This window comes from Anticarsia gemmatalis, chromosome 8 (genome assembly GCF_050436995.1).
Source record: "Anticarsia gemmatalis isolate Benzon Research Colony breed Stoneville strain chromosome 8, ilAntGemm2 primary, whole genome shotgun sequence".
NCBI lineage: Eukaryota > Metazoa > Arthropoda > Insecta > Lepidoptera > Erebidae > Anticarsia > Anticarsia gemmatalis.
This window is the reverse complement of record NC_134752.1, coordinates 2,061,441-2,081,302: the sequence shown is the minus strand read 5'-3', so window position 1 is coordinate 2,081,302 and position 19,862 is coordinate 2,061,441. Positions and strand designations below refer to the sequence as shown.

Sequence of the window (19,862 nt, the reverse complement as noted above, 5' to 3'; positions counted from 1 at the left end):
AATTAAACCGAATTGCATCATTCTTTTTCTATTATTTTTGCAACTGTGTGAATAAGGTTTATAGGTATCAATGGCATCAAAATTCTCATGGCAATGGATTAATTATGGGTGGTTAAAATTGTAGGTACTACACCCGGACAAAGTTGGGCGAGTCTGCTTGTTTAAAATATAAGTCATTCACTCAAGTATCAACAAACCCAAAATAATGTAATTAATCTTCTGCATTGGATGAATACAGGCCAAAGATGTGTGATTACGAAAATAATTGAAAATGTCTCTACATTGTTATAAACGAACGCCGTTGTCATAATTATAAATGTTCTAATTGTAATCTTGAAGGACGTATAAATTAAATTTCTTATTACTTAAAGTCTTAAATGGTATTATAAATGAATTTATGACAAGATGTATGGACGTGAATATAGCACAGGAAGTTTGTAAGGATCCTACTAAGTGTCGTTCTTCGGGTCTCTGCCTATCTTTATGGAAAGAAGGCGTGATTTTGTGTTTGTTTTTTTTTAAAGGCATCTCCCGCACTAAGAATTGCTATAGTGTCGAGGGACTTTTACACGTTACAAACAACGGACATGAAATACAACCAGACCCGAAACAAATATTTGTGGATCGCACAAATAGTTGTGTCGGAATCGAACCCACGACTTCCCGACGCAATGATAGTGGCGTGACGACCTTAACCACTGCCACCTTAGCGATCTTTAATTATAATATGAATATATTTATAATTTAAGATCAAAGTAAATATATTATTTCGCTTCCATATGTATATTATTATGTGAATATACATTATATATAGGAAATTCGTGGCAATACAAGATAAGTTCGGCTTACTGAGTTACAAACAAACATCGTTATCATTATCTCGCTTCAGTTGTAACTGTGTTCTGTGTTGCGTGAATATTTGAACACATTGGTGACTGGTTTTCGTTCATAAGAATATTTCTTTCACCTATATTATTTCTTGTTTGAGAGCATTTGATACGTATCTGAAGTAACCTTACTTATTATTCTTATTAATTGATAGTTAATTAAGATTAGGATGCGATAGGATCAACATATGTACATAGCGAGATTCGTAATAAATTAAGAAAAATAGATTATAGTAACAAAATGTTTTAAGAGCTACTTTCCGGAAAGTGACTGATAGCGTGTCTGTTAGATAAAGTAATAGCAAATGTATTTATTAACAATATTATTACTTGTTTTTTTACTACAAACAAAAGGGTTTCTAAACTAGGTGTACTTTGTCCGCGACTTCGTCCGCGTGGTATGTGACGAGTAGAATTGATCAAAATCCTTTCTTAGCGGATGCCTGCGTCATGACATCTTACTGCGTGCTAAATTTCAGCCCGATCTGTCCAGTGGTTTGGACTGTGTGTCATGTCATGTCATGATCACTATGTCAGTTACTCAGTCAGTCACCTTTAAGTTATATATATTTAGATCACTAATAAATGTATTTTCCATCGTATTTATTTCTTAGTAACAAGACATCTTTCTGAGATCGCATTTCATAAAAGGTAGAGGAACTTTTATTAGCGCCATCTAATATTATCAGTTTCCGAGTAGATGCCACAGTTGCTGCTATAATTGGACATCGGAAATATTAGAACTCTAAAAATAGAAATAACAATCGTATTCTTAATGTTACAAAAATATACTCGAACAAAAAATATTTTTTCTTAGAAAAAAAATATTAATATTGCTCTTTGATGTTTTCGATACAATTTTATTATGAAAAATATAAATGATTCATATTTTACATAATAATATTATTTAGCAATAACCCAACAGGAACACTTATAAATTAGACAAGGCAAGGCAAAACATTTACAAATACCTAATTGTAGAAAAACTGTTCATCAATTTTTAGTCTCATACTTCTAAATACATACATTCATATTTAGATTATAAATTAACATCCAAACTCAAGAATTTGTGATAAGCATACAAATATTTAAGCAGGATTCGAACCTACGATGAATACGCTAGTTCTACCATGCAAAACATGCCTAAAATTATAATACATATTTACAAAACGACAATGTTTCACTGTTACCAAAAGCCACATTCCATCAACAATTCTCCGTATTCCGAAAACTCTAGCCTTTACACAAACAAAATGTCGCTATTCGGACTAAACCACGCGACAAATGGCGCAAACTCGTTCCTCTTTATGATTAAAACTCAAATAATTTTCATCGTTAATAACTGAGTAACTAGACCACATTACGACTGGCTATGTATTTGGTACTAGGGTTGTAACGGAGCTGTATCGAATACCTATGTATTCTAGTTTTAGACATTTAATACCTATATAAAAGCTTGCGATTAGCCTTCAAAAGCATTCGTTGCACAGTACCGCGATCTCTACCACTATCCACAACGGAAAACCGGCTAGCTATCGAAAAATTTCAGGTTATCGAAGCTAATCGTAGCTATCGAAAAGGTTCCGTGCCTCCTGCGGGCGTCGTAGAAACTATTTTGGCAGTACATTTTAAATGTCAAACTCTCGACTCTCGATGGTTCCAATTGTAGAGAATCGTACTAATAGTCTAATTTTGAACTAATATAACAATTAAAGTTCTAGCACCGTGCCATGTTTAGTGGATACAGAAACAAAGTTTTAATTTCAATCGTACGATTTACCGTAAGCGGGATGGGTTTTTTTACATTTTAGGAGACTTTGTGACTTTTGAGCGCAATCATAGATCATAAAAACAATATTCTTAATTAACTCGCGTTAAGTTTTGCGGTACCTGAAATGTAAGTTTTTGAGAAAAATACGATCTGATGTTACAACCCTAGTTGGAACCGCAAAACAGTTATCCAGAAATTCTACAATGCGGTAAAAGTCGCCGGCTATAACTAGTTTATTACATTATATTGGCCTTTACTACTATTTCTGCCCAATTTATTTGCGTATATACGATTACGTTACTACGTTAGGTATTTTATCTCTACCTCTCGTTTATATTTCCCTGTACTAATTCACTAGAGGAACTCAAGTTTCATGTCTACTATCCTAATAGTGAGACTTTATTTGGCTACTTGTGTTTGTATTCATCGTGCTTAAATTCTCGATGTTCCTTAGTATTGACTGTAAATAATTGCGCTACGGTATAATATTATAGTAAGCCGAAAACTAGCGGTCAACTGATAAAACAAAGTTAGTAATTAATAATTGTAACGCAGATTCAAAACAATGGAAAAGTTATGTAACAAAAAATTTAAAGTTGTATTAGTAACAAACGCGTCATTTATCTAAAAACGAGAATTATTGAATTTATAATATACTAATATTATTAATTTGATGATATCACCACTTTATATTTTTCTGTGTGAGAGAACAAATAAAGAACTTTATTATTATTATTATGTAAGTCTGTACCTCATCTCGGGACTATGGAGTCCCGGATTTTTGGAAGGCGTGCGTGGGGCCGAAGCCAACACGTAGAGGCCCTTTTCGACTGCTTTAATATTTCAAAAATGTAGATTACACAATCCGGTGATTATCCCTGTGCACACTATGAAATGCACCCAAGGACAATCACCGGACTGTGTGGGACTATGGCAAAACTAACGGTATATACTACTTGGGCTATTGGGATGGGGTGCTTATGAACTAGAAAAACTGGGGATCTATGGGAACTATGGCGCCTGCCGATAACAATGTTGAAAACATGTAAAAATGGCAGGCGGAGACTTGCCAACTCACAAACTGGGCCACCCTAAACAAGTCGCATAAATAGCAACAAGGGGGCAACAGGGACGTGAGTGGCTGAAGGACGGAGAGGCCTCGCTGGACGTTAAACTCAGATCACTTGCTCCCTGAGGGTCCGGCATCACTGGCCCACTAGCCACTTACACTTATTATTATTATTATGTAAGTCTGTACATCATCTCGGGACTATGGAGTCCCGGATTTTTGGAAGGCGTGCGTGGGTCCGAAGCCAACACGTAGAGGCCCTTTTCGACTGCTTTAATATTTCAAAAATGTATTATTATTATTATTATAAATAATAAATTTAATCATCTTTCAGTCGCAGTGCAGTATCGTTAAGTACTCGCTAGTACCAGACAGTGAAACTGCAATGCGGGTAGTTGAGTAATTGATCAATTGCACGATTACAGACTTTCAGTAATATCGTGCCGCGTTTTGACAAGTGAATTTGCTTATTATTAGAACAGAAATCTGCTGGCAACTTCGTTTGCCTGAAAAGATTCACTGGGTTCGTAAACAGTACATTTAAAAAAAAACATGGAAGCGGAGGGCAGACGCTTGATTGTGTGGGAATCGAAATCATAATCCCCTTGCAACATCGCACTTCAAACATCTTCAAATTATTCAGGTCACTGTTAATATTTTTTAAAGAAATTTCATTAGAATTAACAGTTTATATTGTGACCTTGGATACCGGTTAATCTCCATACGCCGAGAGAAAATATATTTTTGTCCGGGAATATTTTTTTAGCAAAGGGGTGGTTTTATTCTTGTATCTATTTTTGGACGTATTCGTGGGAAAAATAAACTGATCCACACACTTGGCTAAGTTTAATTACCTATACAAAGTATCTACCACTAACGAATATTGATAATCGAATATTGACAAGGCTCATATGAGAAACTAATCTGTATGTAACTACTATCAAGCAATTTTACAGGCTCGCTTCTCGTTAGTGCCGATTGTGAGGAACGCGCTACAAAATCTTTAAAAATGCACCCTTAATCACATATTTATGGTCCAACACATAAAAAATATACGCTAGCGCAAGAACCTAGTTCGTTTCTCGTCGATATTTTATTTCGCCATAGTTACCCATCCCATAAAACAGTTACTAAAGTGATGTATTTTTTTATGCACGTTGCTTTCAATTTGTTTATAATGTGTATGAAAACAGTCACTAAAGTGATGTTTTATGAAAGGAACACTCAACTCTGTGAGTAGTATTTGTTTAGTGTTTAGTATCGCTTCACAAAAGACATTCAGAACTCGCTTACGTATTGACAATATAATGTTATTCTGAAAATTCTTTATCAGTTTGACAAAGGAATCTATCTGTCTTTTGTGTAAAAAACTTTGGTCATATTTTATATCGCCATTTTGCAACGTAAGCGCGTTCAGTGGTGTAGAAATAATCGGCACAGAATGGTGCTTTCTTTTGATAAATTATTCATATTCGTATAAATGTAGGTCTGATATACAGGATCCATATTGAAATAATATAGATTTACGGTATCTTCCAAGAAGTTAAAAGTCCTCGGCGTGTTTGCATAGGGGTCTCGTTTTTTCTTTATGAAGCTTATATATTTCCTTGAACTACTGAATTTCCTCTAAAGCAGTTTTGACGTATCTCAGTTGAGAACTTTTTGAAAGCCACTATACTAAACTTTGTTTTTTCCTTTGAAATATAGTAACTAACACGTTTTGTCAAAGCAGCAAAGAACTGAACAGTGACCATCAATTTGACGTACACTAGTTGTCATCTGAGATACATGTTACGGATAAAGATCGGTTTAACAAAAATACACTGAATAAAATGCCTTTCATATCATATGAACTGTGGCGCAATTCTGTACAGTCGGTACTTTCGAGTATTTGACATTTAAAATGTACTGCAAAAATAGTTTCTATGTCACCCGCTGGAGGCGCTGAACCGATTGTCATATAACATTTTTCGATAGCTTGCCGGTTGTCGGTTGTCGACAGTGGTAGAATTGCGGTACTGTAGTTAATAACACACAATCTTGCTGACAAACCCACCTTAACTTAACTAATTTAAACTAAACTCGAGTGAGGTAATGTTGACAATAGCAGAACCTCACTCGAGTTGAGACCGACATGTGGTAATCAAAGTTAAATTAATCAGAGGTAGAAACAAAGGTACTTGTATGTAGTCCGAAAACTAAGTAGAGAGCCTTGGCATGAACGATTTTTCTACACTTATTTCTAGATTATTGATTAGTATTTCCAAAATAAAGCTGAATCAAACAGGCTACAGTCATAACAGGCTGCATAAGCCTGCACATCACTGATGTTCTTAATTGCAAATTTTTCATACCCGCGATAGCCGTGAATCATGCATACGAGGCTCTTAATTATGTCGTTGGACTATTCGTTTCTAGGAACAATTAGGTCAACAGTCGTTAATCCAAAAGGATTTCCAACAAATTAAACAGCTTCCACGCTAAAATGACGACAGACCACATAAAAGAGAATTAACCTTTGGTATTCGTTTAAGCTTATCAATTACCAATTCAATGAATTCACAATAAAAATATCTTTCCATACAAATACCATAAATGCAAAAGTCCGTCTGCCTATTACACTTTCACAGTAAATCTTTTGATCCCGTTATTAATACATTTTTTGAGAAATTTTGCAAAAATATAGTTTCATCTATCTTTTTGCACCACGAATCAGTCATAAGGTTTAACTTCAACTACTTAATTTTCGACATCTACACAAGTTCAGTCATAAGAACAATTAGTACTAAAATATGAAAGCCAAAGGGTTTCTCTAGAACTTCCAGAAGTTTTGATTAAACATTTTGTGTATGATAATAAAATTCATTCATAACCTTTTTATTTAAAGCAGCTACGGCGAAGAGTAGAACGAAGTAATCATCATAAACGTGACCGAAACTGTGGAACATACCTAGTACTATGTACAGATGGAAAGTAACGGTAACGGAGATACCATATGATACCATTGTACCATACATCGTATTATGGCGTATGCCCATTGCAATATCTACGGGCTACTATTGATAAACAAACTAACATTAACTAAAAAGGACCAACACTTGACACGACCCAGGAATCGAAACCAAACCGTCATGATGAGCGGGCGGAAATTTATTGGCAGTAAAAAATAGATTAAATTTAACCCGTTAATGATACACTGCTGGTCAAGGGTCTCCTCCCGAAATGTGAGAGGGGTTAGGCCTTGACTTCGAGCCTAGAAATCAAAACAATCTTGTATAAATGTAAGAATATTTGAGTCGGAAAGTTTTCGTTCGACTGCATTGCAGCTCCATTAAAGAAGTACTCACACCAAATGTAGAACAATTGAACACCTTATTTAAAACAATGTGTGTTGCTATTCTTTTTTTATCTGTAACTGGAGTATCTCTTTATAAAACAAAAGGCTTAAAATGCATTTTACCACTACTGTAGTGCGAGTGCTAATTGATTTAGTTACGTTATTCTACAACTCGAGTCACGTTTGCAGTACTTTCTTGCATGTTACTTTATGTGTGAAAGGTGATGTGTAGTCAATTAGGTTTTCATTACCTAAAGACGTTTGACACATTGTGTATGTAACACAATAAAAATTATAACGTCGAGGTAAAGATCATATTTAGGATTATAAATTTCATATTAGTAATTTTGAGAAGTCCTATCTGTAATATAATAAAAGTAAAAGTAACTCTGCTTCTCGGTAAGGCGAACTCCGTTGAATATCAATTTACTTAAATAAAATTTGGTATAGTTTTCATTCCGGTACGGATAGAAACTATTTTTTTTTTAATCGTCCCCGTGTTTTTCACACTCAGTTATTATCATATATGTAAGTCACCCACTTGCAAAACCTTGTAGAGTAACTTTGTAGTAACTAATATGCTTCCTACAATAAATAAAACTCACCGCAGCACGACTGCTAATTAATTGTGTTACATTATTCTACGTCTCTGCGAGTCACGCGTGTTCACATTTTTGTTACAACATGAGTGAATTATAAAACGTGAGACCACTTTAGCAACACTGTTTACGTAAGTCGGTAGTTTAAGTTTGCAAGTTCTTATGATAGGTTTATGTAAGTCGGAGGATGTTATAAATTTCCTAACTGAAGCTTCGAACTAAGTTTATTGGTTATCTAGTTGGGAGTAATGCGTTTTTGAACAGACTTCATTAAATAATAAACTCAGTGCACTAGTCGGTGATTGTAGACGGGCCCAACTTCGTACGGGCAAAATTTTTACCCGTTGATTCCATTCCCGTGGTAATTTGATCTCATCGATCCCATACAAACCTTATCCCATCGGTTACAGAAATATTGTCCTACTCTCCATTAACATTTTTGTGATTCATTTTTAATGTTGCGTATAGTATTTTTTGTTATAGGTATATCTATTATCTGCTATTTTTTTTTTACGTTTTGAATATATTTTGTAACATGTTTACTCTGAATTGCTCCATTTTAATTTCATTTGGAGACAAACACTGACATTCTTAAATAAAAGTAGGTCGTATCTTTTGTTTTACAGAACCAATTGTTATGTCATCGTAGAGATACGCTTTTAAAATAACAAGGGCACTCACTCTATCCCACATACATACATATATGACATGATGTGAAATATAAATGAAGCTAATTTAAACTGGGTAGAGAATAGTGTCATTTGTAGTCTCTAGAGACTGAACAATCGGAGGTAGTTTACTTCAACGGAACGTTTGGCACAGTGACAAATATTTGTGTGATGAATATCTATTCTGAGCCTGGTTGTAAATTTATCTAAAGGTATATTAGTATATATAATTTAGGTCTAGGTGATGTCTTGCAAAAGGTCAAGTGCATAGTACTCGTAATAGGCGGTCATGTATGGCAAGATGTATGTATGTAAATGAGGTAAGGGAAGTTTGTAAGGATCGTTCCAAATGGCGTTCTTTGGTCCCTTTCTACCCCTATGGGAAAAATACGTAATATTATCTATGTATATAAGTATGTTTATAAGTTATCTGGTTACCATAGTACAAGCTCTGCTTAGTTTGGAATCAGATGACCGTGTGTGAGTAGCTCATGATATGTATTTATTCACATGCTTGCCGGTTCCGAGTTCTATCCCATTTTAATATTCTTCAATAGTTAGAGCATATTGCACTGGTCGTAATAAAAACCTTTATGCACTGACCTCACAAAATTTTATACTAGTACTAAAATATCTAACTAGTGTAGTAGCCTCAAGGCTGAAGCCTCTATTTGATGTGTTATTCCGTGAGTAAGCTCTTGCTAGGTAGTGTAAAAGTGTATAATTTTATTTCGTTTTAAATATTTTTTGTGTTAAATATTTTATGATTTCGGCCTCATTCATCTTATACTAAGCATCTCTTTGTTCTTAGTTTTTGATTGAATGAAAGTCAAAATTGCGTGAAAATTTTGATCGTTTATATTATAAGCCTATCCTTAGTAATTTTCAAACTACGTTACTAAAAGTTTTAAGATAATGAAAAACATTAAAAAAGAAATACATTTCTCAAGAGAATAAATTAAATCAAACCTATTTAATAATAATCTCTGAGCATTAAAATAAGTAGCTTATTTTGATATTGTTCTCATAACTTTTAAACTCTCGCGTTGCATGTTTAATGTATAATAGAATACGGGAATTAACGCGAACACGCATTTTACCTTAAAATGTAAAGTTTAAGGTAAAATGCGTGTTCACGTTAATTCCCGTATTCTAATAAACATTTGATATTGTTGTTTACTAAGAGTTGGCTTTTCGGAATTGTTTTGATATTATTCACAAACTCTTCAACTCGGTTCTTAAACCTAATTATTTAGTCATTAATTGTCAACAAGCGACATTAATTTCGTCACTTTATACCTTTTTGTTAATATTTTAGATAAGGTTTCCATTCGAGATTTTAAATTAAAACCTTACCTAGATATATAGACGACAATAGAAAATTATTCCTGGATGCATATTCGGAACATTCCAGCATTATTTTATGTCTAATGCAATACAGAAAATTTTAAATAAACACCTTATCATTTAAATGGTTTCATATATTCTAAACAACCACAAAAACAGCAATGCACAGCTAGCACATATAAATATTTCTCAAAGCATTTGCTTTGAAAACAGCCCTTTAACTTCTAGACCAACAAGTAGAGCTAGTTAAAGTTATTTTAACGAATGTCCACTATTTACGAGTAACAGTATCTAAAAATATATGTAGATATATAGATATAATAACAGTAGATTTTCCTAGAAATTCTGATTTTTGGAAGTTTGGAATTGAAATAGTCACTTGATTTGCCGATATTAGCATATTATCACCATATAATATGCTAATATCGGCAAATCAAGTGACCATTTTCATGCAATTACACGTATTATTTCCATGCAATTAGTCACTAGTAGACATAGACTAAGGAACACTGCTTGAAAGCATTTGCTTCGTAGAAACATTTTTTATCCCCTCCTAGACCAACAAGTAGAGCTAGTTAAAGTTATTTTAATGAAGTCCACCATTTACGAGTAACTGTATCTAAAAATACCAGGCTCGTAAAGGGAACGCGACCTATCCAACATAGTTTAACTTGTCCGACCTAGTTGTCAAACTACAGCTTACAGGAATACCCTTTGACATGTCCATTTTGTTTGTTTTCCAACAATATTGCAACATTTTAAAACAAGGTTTTCGCGTGAACAGTGTGTGACTGCGGGTGTAACCTTCGCCACTGACACAGTTCGAAATTATTAATAGAAATTCTGATTTTTGGATGTTTGGAATTGAAAAAATCTAGTAGTCAAGTAAAAATAAAATAAAAAATAATATCTATACTAATCTATACTAATATTATAAAGCTGAAGAGTTTGTTTGTTTGTTTGAACGCGCTAATCTCGGGAACTACTGGTCCGATTTGAAAAATTCTTTCAGTGTTAGATAGCTCATTTATCGAGGAAGGCTATAGGCTATATATCATCACGCTACGACCAATAGGAGCAGAGTAACAGAGAAAAATGTTACAAAAACGGGGAAAATTTTGACCCATTCTCTCTTATGTGACGCAAGCGAAGTTGCGCAGGTCAGCTAGTACTTTTATAAAAAGTTGGATTCTATACTATGCAGGGACTTTACTTTTACTTTACATTACAATCAAGCAGTTTTTTCATATATACCTAAAGTAACAGTCATAGCCATTGACATCTATTTCCCACTAGCTGACTCGCGCAACTTCGCTTATGTCACAGAAGAGAGAATGGATCAAAATTTCCCCGTTTTTGTAACATTTTTTATTGGTACTCTGCTCCTATTGGTCTTAGCATGATGATATATAGGTAACTTATAGCCTTTCTCGATAAATGGACTATCTAACACTGAAATATTTTTTCAAATCGGACTAGTAGTTCCTAAGTTTAGCGCGTTCAAACAAACAAACAAACAAACTCTTGAGCTTTATAATATTAGTATAATAAATGAATAAATGTAACCCATTAATGTTCCACTGCTGGGCAAGGGTCTCCTCCCGTAATGAGGGAGGGGTTAGGCCTTGAGTCCACCACGCTGGCCAATTGCGGGTTGGGGACTTTGCATGCCCTCAATAAATGTATTAAACAAATTTTTAGGCATGCAAGGTTTCCTCACGATGTTTTTCCTTCACCGTTGGAGCATGTGACAATTATTTCTAATACACACATAACTTCGAAAAGTCATTGGTGTGTTGCCTCGGGTTCGAACCTGCGACCACTTGCGTGGGAGGCGTCAACTTATACCACTCGGCTATCACTGCTCTTTATTTTATTATCTTTATTAATATTAGTATATATTTATTTAAATTTGTGGAAGAAACTAATTTGGCTGACATTTTTACATTACAGACTTTGGCTGTTACTTTTGATGAAAAAACTGGCTGATTTATTATTTTAAACAGCAGCGCGTACAAATGCTATTCAAACCACGTATAAAATAAGAAAAGAAGTGATAAAAAATCCTTTTAACAAACAGCTGCATTATTCCTTTATCTAGGTTAAAGTACAAAAATACACATATCGCGGGAACTCCAGTATTCCACGTATATCAAATAGCAATATAAAGTAACTAGGGCAATAACTTGTATATTGTGCAGGTCGGTAACAACTGTAACAAGGTACGACTTTGTAAAGCCTCACACACACTTTATATATACATTGAGAAAAGTTTGTTGGAACACAGCTTTGTAGTTGTAATGTTTTACCAGAGTAGTACAGTACACTTTTTATATACATACATAATTACTTGTACTTTTTCCTGTAAGGGTAGGCAGAGCCGAGAAAACACCACTTGGTACGATCTTTAGAAGCTTAAGTACATGAAAAAGAAACTAGATAAAAAATAGTTTTAATGCAAGAGTTTAACGTTCTCGTTAGAAATAGGAAATTACCTCTCAGTACTTTGATTTATGGATATATTTGAAAAGTTCTTGATAATTACGTACGTAATTACGAAAAATAGGAAAAGCGTTTCAAATAGCCTTTATACTAGAGGCACTTGTAATAATGTCGTTAAAAAAGCTAAGGCATTTTTAACTTAAATAAAATATTTTTCTTTGACCGACAAAGTAACTGGATAATGTTTTTAGAGCATCGCATATTTTTTTAAACCGAAAATAATAAAATATTTCAATATATTCGTAGACATGTATTGTTATCATTCTTCTTTTGATTAATGATCATTTAATAACAGATTACAAATGTAATTTATTATGTTGAGTAGAGTATAATCAAATCTGCAATCGTTTTACGTTTTACCATTTTATCGGGCATAAGCGGGGCAGCATTAGCATGAAAAAGAAAAAAAATAACACTAAAACGTACGTAATCATTCTGTGAATGTCCAAAATAAAGAATTTGTATCAAATAGGTCACCGTCAGCTGCATAAGCCTGTTGTTACAATAGTGTACTCATCTACCAACCGCGAACCTTCCACTTGCAACCGCAATCAAGTTTCTACTAAGTTATCGGACTATAAACTATTCCAAAGCAAAACAATTGTAACAATTTTGCTACCATTATAAATCTTTTCTTGCAATATTTTATGGCATTCTCACGCAAAATGATATTGCAAGGAACTCAATAAAAGCAAGTCGTTGTAAATTCTTCCGATACTGTTGAATATAGCACCTGACGCTTGTTGAATGAAAGTTACCAACGTATTTAGGTCAGGCATATCGTTTGAAAGTATTTTAATACTTTATTTTTGTGCTGCCTCTGTGCTGGAGTATTTATAGCCGGTATTTAAGTTTTAGTGCAGTTTATTGTCGTTAGTCTTTTTAGTTATATTGTCGTTCCTCTTTCATTACTTCTGTGGTGATTGAAGTTAGACAGTAGCACGATTGTGTACAGTCTGTACTTTCGAGTATCGACAGTTTGACACTTAAAATGTTATGCAAAAATAATTTCAAGGACGCCCGCTAGAGGCACTGAACCGATTGTCATACAATTTTTTTCGACAGCGTGGCAAAGAATCGCGATACAGACCTCAACCTATAAGGGGTGGTCTCGTTTAATTTGTTTAAATGGAAAGTAGATATTAATATTGTTTCCTTATATCTCTTCTCTCGGTCTTAACTTCAAAGGTCAAACTTGGAGATACCACTTTTATATGCTTGCCGAAACCATATGCCACTTTACCCAATCCGGTATCGTAACTCCCTAATTCTATGTCATGTTCCCTACTAGTCAATCCATTACTTTACCGGACAGGGCACCCTTCATACAACTGACCCGCGAAAAAGCACTATATTTTCTACCAATTCAACATTTTTCTTTTCAACAGGTGCCAATAGAAGCAGCTCATCTATACGATGCAGTGACGTTATGGGCGCGCGCCGCCACCGCAGCCATGAGGTCTGGTCTCCCGCCGACAGATGGAGCCACTCTCATGAAGCTCCTCAGACCTACTACATACAGATCTGTGCAGGGATTTGATGTAAGTCGTATTATTTTTATAAAGATAACTTAGTTGTTAAGTAGTTGCGTGTGAGGTGAGTAGGTTGAAATTGGGGTTTCTGGATCAGATCAGATCCAGAAACACCCAATTTCAACCAACATTCAGTCATTCATTCATTCTTATTATTCGAAAATAGATATTAATATCGGATTGATATATTGTAGTTAAAGTAAGCGTCTCCAACGCGTGCCGCCGAGCAAATAAATCTGCAAAGTACCCAATAATAATATAGAGATTCTGGTATTGTTAAATTAACACTATTTTTAATATACTAACTTAAACCTATATCTAATTCCTATTTATTCGTTTCAATGTGCATTTGATTAATAAAATCTACAATCATTCAAATTCATGTATATTATTCATTCATTCAGCATTCATAATTCAGGTATAAGCATTCTAATTCTTTACTGGTTTACAAAGTGCACGCTAGATTCATTCAATGATTCAAGAAGACATTTTAGGTAACAATATCTCGCATTCAAGCAGCACGTGATCCATACGACACGTTACGTAGCTGGTATTGGAATGCGCGTACGCACCGTCCGCCGCTGCCTTATAAAGGTGCTGCAGTTTATGAGATAGAAAATAAACTAAATATTAATTTTAGTATCAATTTATTTCAAGTTACACATTTTTTAAATTATGCTCATTTATACATATTTATTTACAACATTCAAACACATGGTATAGAATTTATCATACAAATTACTTAGTCAGTCTATGCTTTTGTTTCAATATCGTCTTGAATTTTGGATATTAATTCTCTCGTACTGGTATAAATGTCATCAAATAATGTAGTTTTCACGATATGTTGAACACACACATCAGCTTCACAGTTGCATATCGGTTGTTCAGATTTTAGGAAATTGTCGGTGTCATAAATTTCTATCTTAATTATTTTTGTTCCTCGAGTGACGGGTTTCTTTATATACTGAAAAAATGTTTGATCTGTTTTTGATCTCTTGCGTGTAAGACCCAGCGTTTTTTGTCCAGCCTTTTGTTGCACTGGTGCTTGATCCATAGGTATAAAATTGAAAAGATCTTCTGTGTCCTGTGGAATAATCAGAAATATTCTTTATACCACCCATTATATTATATTAAGGTTAAAGTATAATTGTACTATACTTTACAAATAAAATAATTACTTACCGACATTGCACTGCAATAACGCTATGTCGCTCGAAGTAGAAACAGAATAGATTTAAAAATATTTTTTTTTTCATTTACTTATATATGATATTTTTTCATTTATAGAGTTCAAAATCGTATGATTTTGTTGCATATTTATTCACAGTCTAAAATGGTATCATGTAATTGAAACCGTAAGACACCATGACGCCTAATATATTATTGTTTACCATAATTATACATTCATAACATAAATACGACTGTTCGTTTGTTCGCTCTATATTTTGTCATACATTTAATCGAGAAGATACGGCGAGTGAAGTCATCGTAAGTAGTATGTCGTAGATAATTATTTTACTTTTTACAATGTAAGCATTTCTTTATAAGGAGACTAATCAAAACAATATCGTTATATCAACATACTATTTTTGTGATCGGTTTCGCCTATTTTTACATGCATACACACGTAGATACATATTCATCACGCCTCTTTCCCAACGGAGTAGGCAGAGACTATGTTTATTAATTTCTACATAAATTAATTTAACTTATGATTTGTAAGTCACCAAGAGATAAATATATTTTACTATATCAATATGAATTAATATGTATTTTTAACATACTGATTATGCATGTTTATTAGCTATGTGATCAGTTGATCACCATAGCGCAATTATACAAATTAACGTGGTTAACGAAATTGGTTTCACAAAATAAATACATTAAACACATCATCTTTGATGCAGTCGGGAAAGTATTATCATAATAAGCTAAATTAGTGTTATGTTACAATGCTTAAGGTAATGTAAACTATCGTATTTGGATTATATTTTCTGACACAGCATTTAATACACGTGCCCTTTTCTATATTTGGGATACTGTGACGTAGATTTACCACTATTTAAGAGTGTAGCTACTGAAGGAAGACCGTATAACATTTGTTCAAGAGCTACAAGCAGGAGCTGCTCCCCTCGGTACCTAGAAGCTTCCCAGATCTTCTCTAAGATGTAAGTACTTTTATTTCTATTTGATAATTTACTAATTTTACTATTCAGTCATTCAACTTTTAATAACGACTATTCGATCAATCAACTATTCAATAATTCTATTATTCAGTCATTAAACTTTTAATAACGACTATTCGATCAATCAACTATTCAATAATTCTACTATTTGATCATTCAACTATTTTAAAAGCTCTTCTAGGTATTCAATCTTTAATAATATAATAATTTATTTAAAATAAAGCAATCTATTATCCATTGGGGAGCTTTATCATAAAGTTACTATTGCCACTTAGTTACTAATATTATTTATTATTTTCAGGTCTAAGCAAATGGCTGACCAATTGTTCCCATCATCCGACGAGTCAACAGTTGACGTTCCTACAAAATCAAGCAAGAAGAAGCGAAAGGTTCCTGAGAAGACATCAGATAGCCAGCCTTCTACTACGAAGAAGACGAAGGCGAAAGCTACGGCGCGAGATCTCTTCGGCACCGATAGCGACGACGACGACGAACTGCATCGTAGCAACACGACCGGTAAAAAAATAGCACCCATTTATTCCTACATAACAAGGCGATTAGCAAACGGTTTTTCGCGTCAAATAGATGAAGATAAAACTGGAAATTATTATATTGAATTGAAGATTTATAATACTGATGAAATTGAGCGGGTGCCACCAGTCAATCGATGGCGGCATTCCGTAATAACTATAAAAAATAAAACAAATTCAAACACTGAGTCCTGGAAACATATAAATGAATTTATAAAGGAGACGAGGAAAGAATTTAAAAATCGTACACCAACTTTTATAAGCTCGTACCAGTAGAATACTTAATACTATCTAAACTAATCTCCAGGTATATTATGTATAATCTTATTACTTTTATAGAATAAATGTTAATTTAACTCATACTATGATTTAAGTGTATTGACAATACTTTATACTTAGAATAATAATGTATATTATATAAATGTATTTAAATAAATGTATTACTACTATTCTTTTAAATTATTCTTTTCAGCAAAACCATCCTCTACTGATTCACCATCAAGATCCTGTATAAATTGTGATAAATGTAAAATTGAGATTCCTAGAGATGAATACAGATATCATAAAAGAACTAATATCCACAAATCGAATTGTTTGATAAAATCAGAGTTTGAAAATATTGATATAATAGCCACAGCATTTAAGAACAGAATAATGACTTATCGCTTAAATCCATCCATAGAAGACGAGTACCTCTTAGCAGAGACGTTCTTGGATGGTAAGCGAGATGACATTTTGAAACTGATTGAGATATCATTATTAAAGAATACATGTATTAAAATAAACTTTGAGCTATTTGCTTACTTTGTTTTAAGTAAAACAGGTGAGCAACAGTTGAAGTCATTTAATACAAAATACGAAGTTATTTATAAAAGTACAGATTTTAATGAACTTTATTTAAATTTAAGAGATACTTTTAAGTCGAAATTAACCGAATTTGAGCACTGTGAATCAGGATGGTCATTCACATCACTGAGTCACTTAGAAATAAATATAAATAAATATTCTCCCATGAGAGGTGGATCTTACATAGAGCTACCAGATGTTATTAAGAATACAAAGAGTTGTATAAATATTAAGAATGATGATGAATATTGTTTTTTATGGAGCGTTCTAGCAGCATTATTTCCAGTTAAATATAATGTCTGCAGGACAAGCTCTTATCCACATTTTAGCACGATATTTAATATAACTGGAATTACATTCCCACCATCACCCAAAGATATCAAATTGTTTGAGAACAAGAATTGTGATTTAAGTATTAATATTTATGGACTGGATAAACATTACAATGTAACTGGTCCCCTTTATGTAACAAATTTCAGAAGAGATAAACATGTAAATTTATTATATTACGAGAAAAATAACAGAGGTCATTATTGTTTGATAAAAAACTTATTACGTTTAGTGAGACGCCAAGTTTCACGACATAAAGGTCGAATGTATTTATGTGAGACATGTTTACAATTTTTTACAAGTCCAGCAAAATTTCATTCTCATGCATGTTCTAAGATTATAACTATATTACCTGATAAAAACAGTACGTTACAGTTTAAACACTTTGAGAGACAACAAAAAATTAATTTTGTTATATATGCCGATTTTGAAAGCCTGTTATGCGATTTTAATGAAACAAATACTGATAAAAATACTATAAAGAATAAATTGCACCAGCCTTCATGTTTTGCATACTATGTGTGTTGCTCACATGACAGAAAATTAAATAAATTTGTAACTTATCGAGGAGAAGACTGTGTACAAGTTTTTGTTCAGAAAATCATTGAAGAAACTAAATCAATCCATGAGATCTTGACAACTGTTAAAGCCATGAAACCAATGACTCCAGAGCAAATTAATAGTTATCACAATGCCAGCACATGTCATATTTGTAAACAATTGTTGTTTGATGACAAAGTGCGAGATCATGATCATATTTCATCAGAGTATAGAGGCGCAGCACATTCACACTGTATTCACATTTAATTTATAGAGTATGTTCATTCATACCTATCGTTTTTCATAATCTATCCGGTTACGATTCCCATTTATTTATCAAAGAATTGGCAAAATACGATGGAGAAATAAAAATAATTCCCAAGACAAAAGAAAAATATTTAAGTATTACTAAACTTATTGAAACCGATAAATATAATAAACCTTTGCAAATTAAATTCATTGATTCATTCCAGTTTCTTAGTTCAAGCCTAGATAATTTGAGTAAAAGCTTAGCAGACAGTGATTTTTTAAATCTAAGATCACTTTTTCCTGCTGACGAAAAATTTGATTTGATACGAAGGAAAGGTATATATCCCTACGAATATATTGATTCATGGGACAAATATAATGAGACACAGCTTCCTCCAAAGCGTTATTTTTACAACAGCTTGCAAATGAAACATTTAACAGATAGCGAATATGAACATGCGCAAACTATTTGGAATTTCTTTAATATTAGAAGTCTTGGTGAATATACTGATTTATATTTGAAGTGCGATGTTTTACTGCTGTGCGATATTTTTGAAAACTTTAGAAATATATGTTTACAATATTATAATCTTGATCCTGCTTACTATGTAAGTTCCCCCGGTTTAAGTTGGGACGCTATGCTCCTTTACACTGGCGTTCAATTAGAATTGATTCATGATTTAGACATTTATAATATGATAGAAAAAGGAATACGTGGTGGATTAGCACAATGTTCCCACCGATATGCTAAAGCCAATAATATTTATATCCCTCATTTTGATGATTCTAAACCATCAACGTTTTTAGTATATCTTGACTGTAACAATCTTTATGGATATGCAATGACTAGAAAATTACCAATATCAGATTTTAAATTTTTGACAAGCCCTGAAATATTAACATTTCGTCTATTTGACACCTCTGATGATGCTGAGTACGGCTACATTTTAGAAGTTGATCTAATGTATCCCGAACACTTACATAATTTACACAGTGATTTGCCTTTCGCTCCAGAAAAGTTCATACCCATAGGAGGAAAGACAGAAAAGTTAATAGCGAACTTATATGACAAGTATAAATATGTAATACATTATATTCATTTAAAAGAATGTATTAAAAATGGTCTTGTATTGAAAAAAATACATCGCATACTGCAATTTAAACAAGAAAACTTTTTAAAAAAGTATATAGACTTAAATACTCAATTGCGTCAAGCAGCAAAGACATCTTTTGAAAGGGATTTCTTTAAACTTCTGAATAATTCAATATTCGGAAAAACTATAGAAAATAAACGAAAACAAGTTGATGTTAAATTGGTGACTAAGTGGAATGATAATAAGAATAGAACAAATAAAACAATAGGTGCAGAAAAACTAATTGCTAAACCAAACTTAAAAAGTATCTGTATATTTAGTGAAGACTTTCTTGCAGTTCAATTGAATCCCGAAAAACTTGTTTTAGATAGACCT

General features: G+C 33.1%; 1 protein-coding gene across 1 annotated transcript in view; it reads left to right on the top strand.

The window, feature by feature from the left end:
* Positions 1 to 19,862, top strand: part of Gyc32E (Guanylyl cyclase at 32E) — a 117,807-nt gene that overhangs the window by 44,339 nt on the left and 53,606 nt on the right. The window contains exon 9 of the mRNA XM_076117440.1: positions 13,569 to 13,721. Coding sequence (XP_075973555.1) covers positions 13,569 to 13,721 — 153 coding nt within the window. The remainder of the gene's footprint in view (positions 1 to 13,568; positions 13,722 to 19,862) is intronic.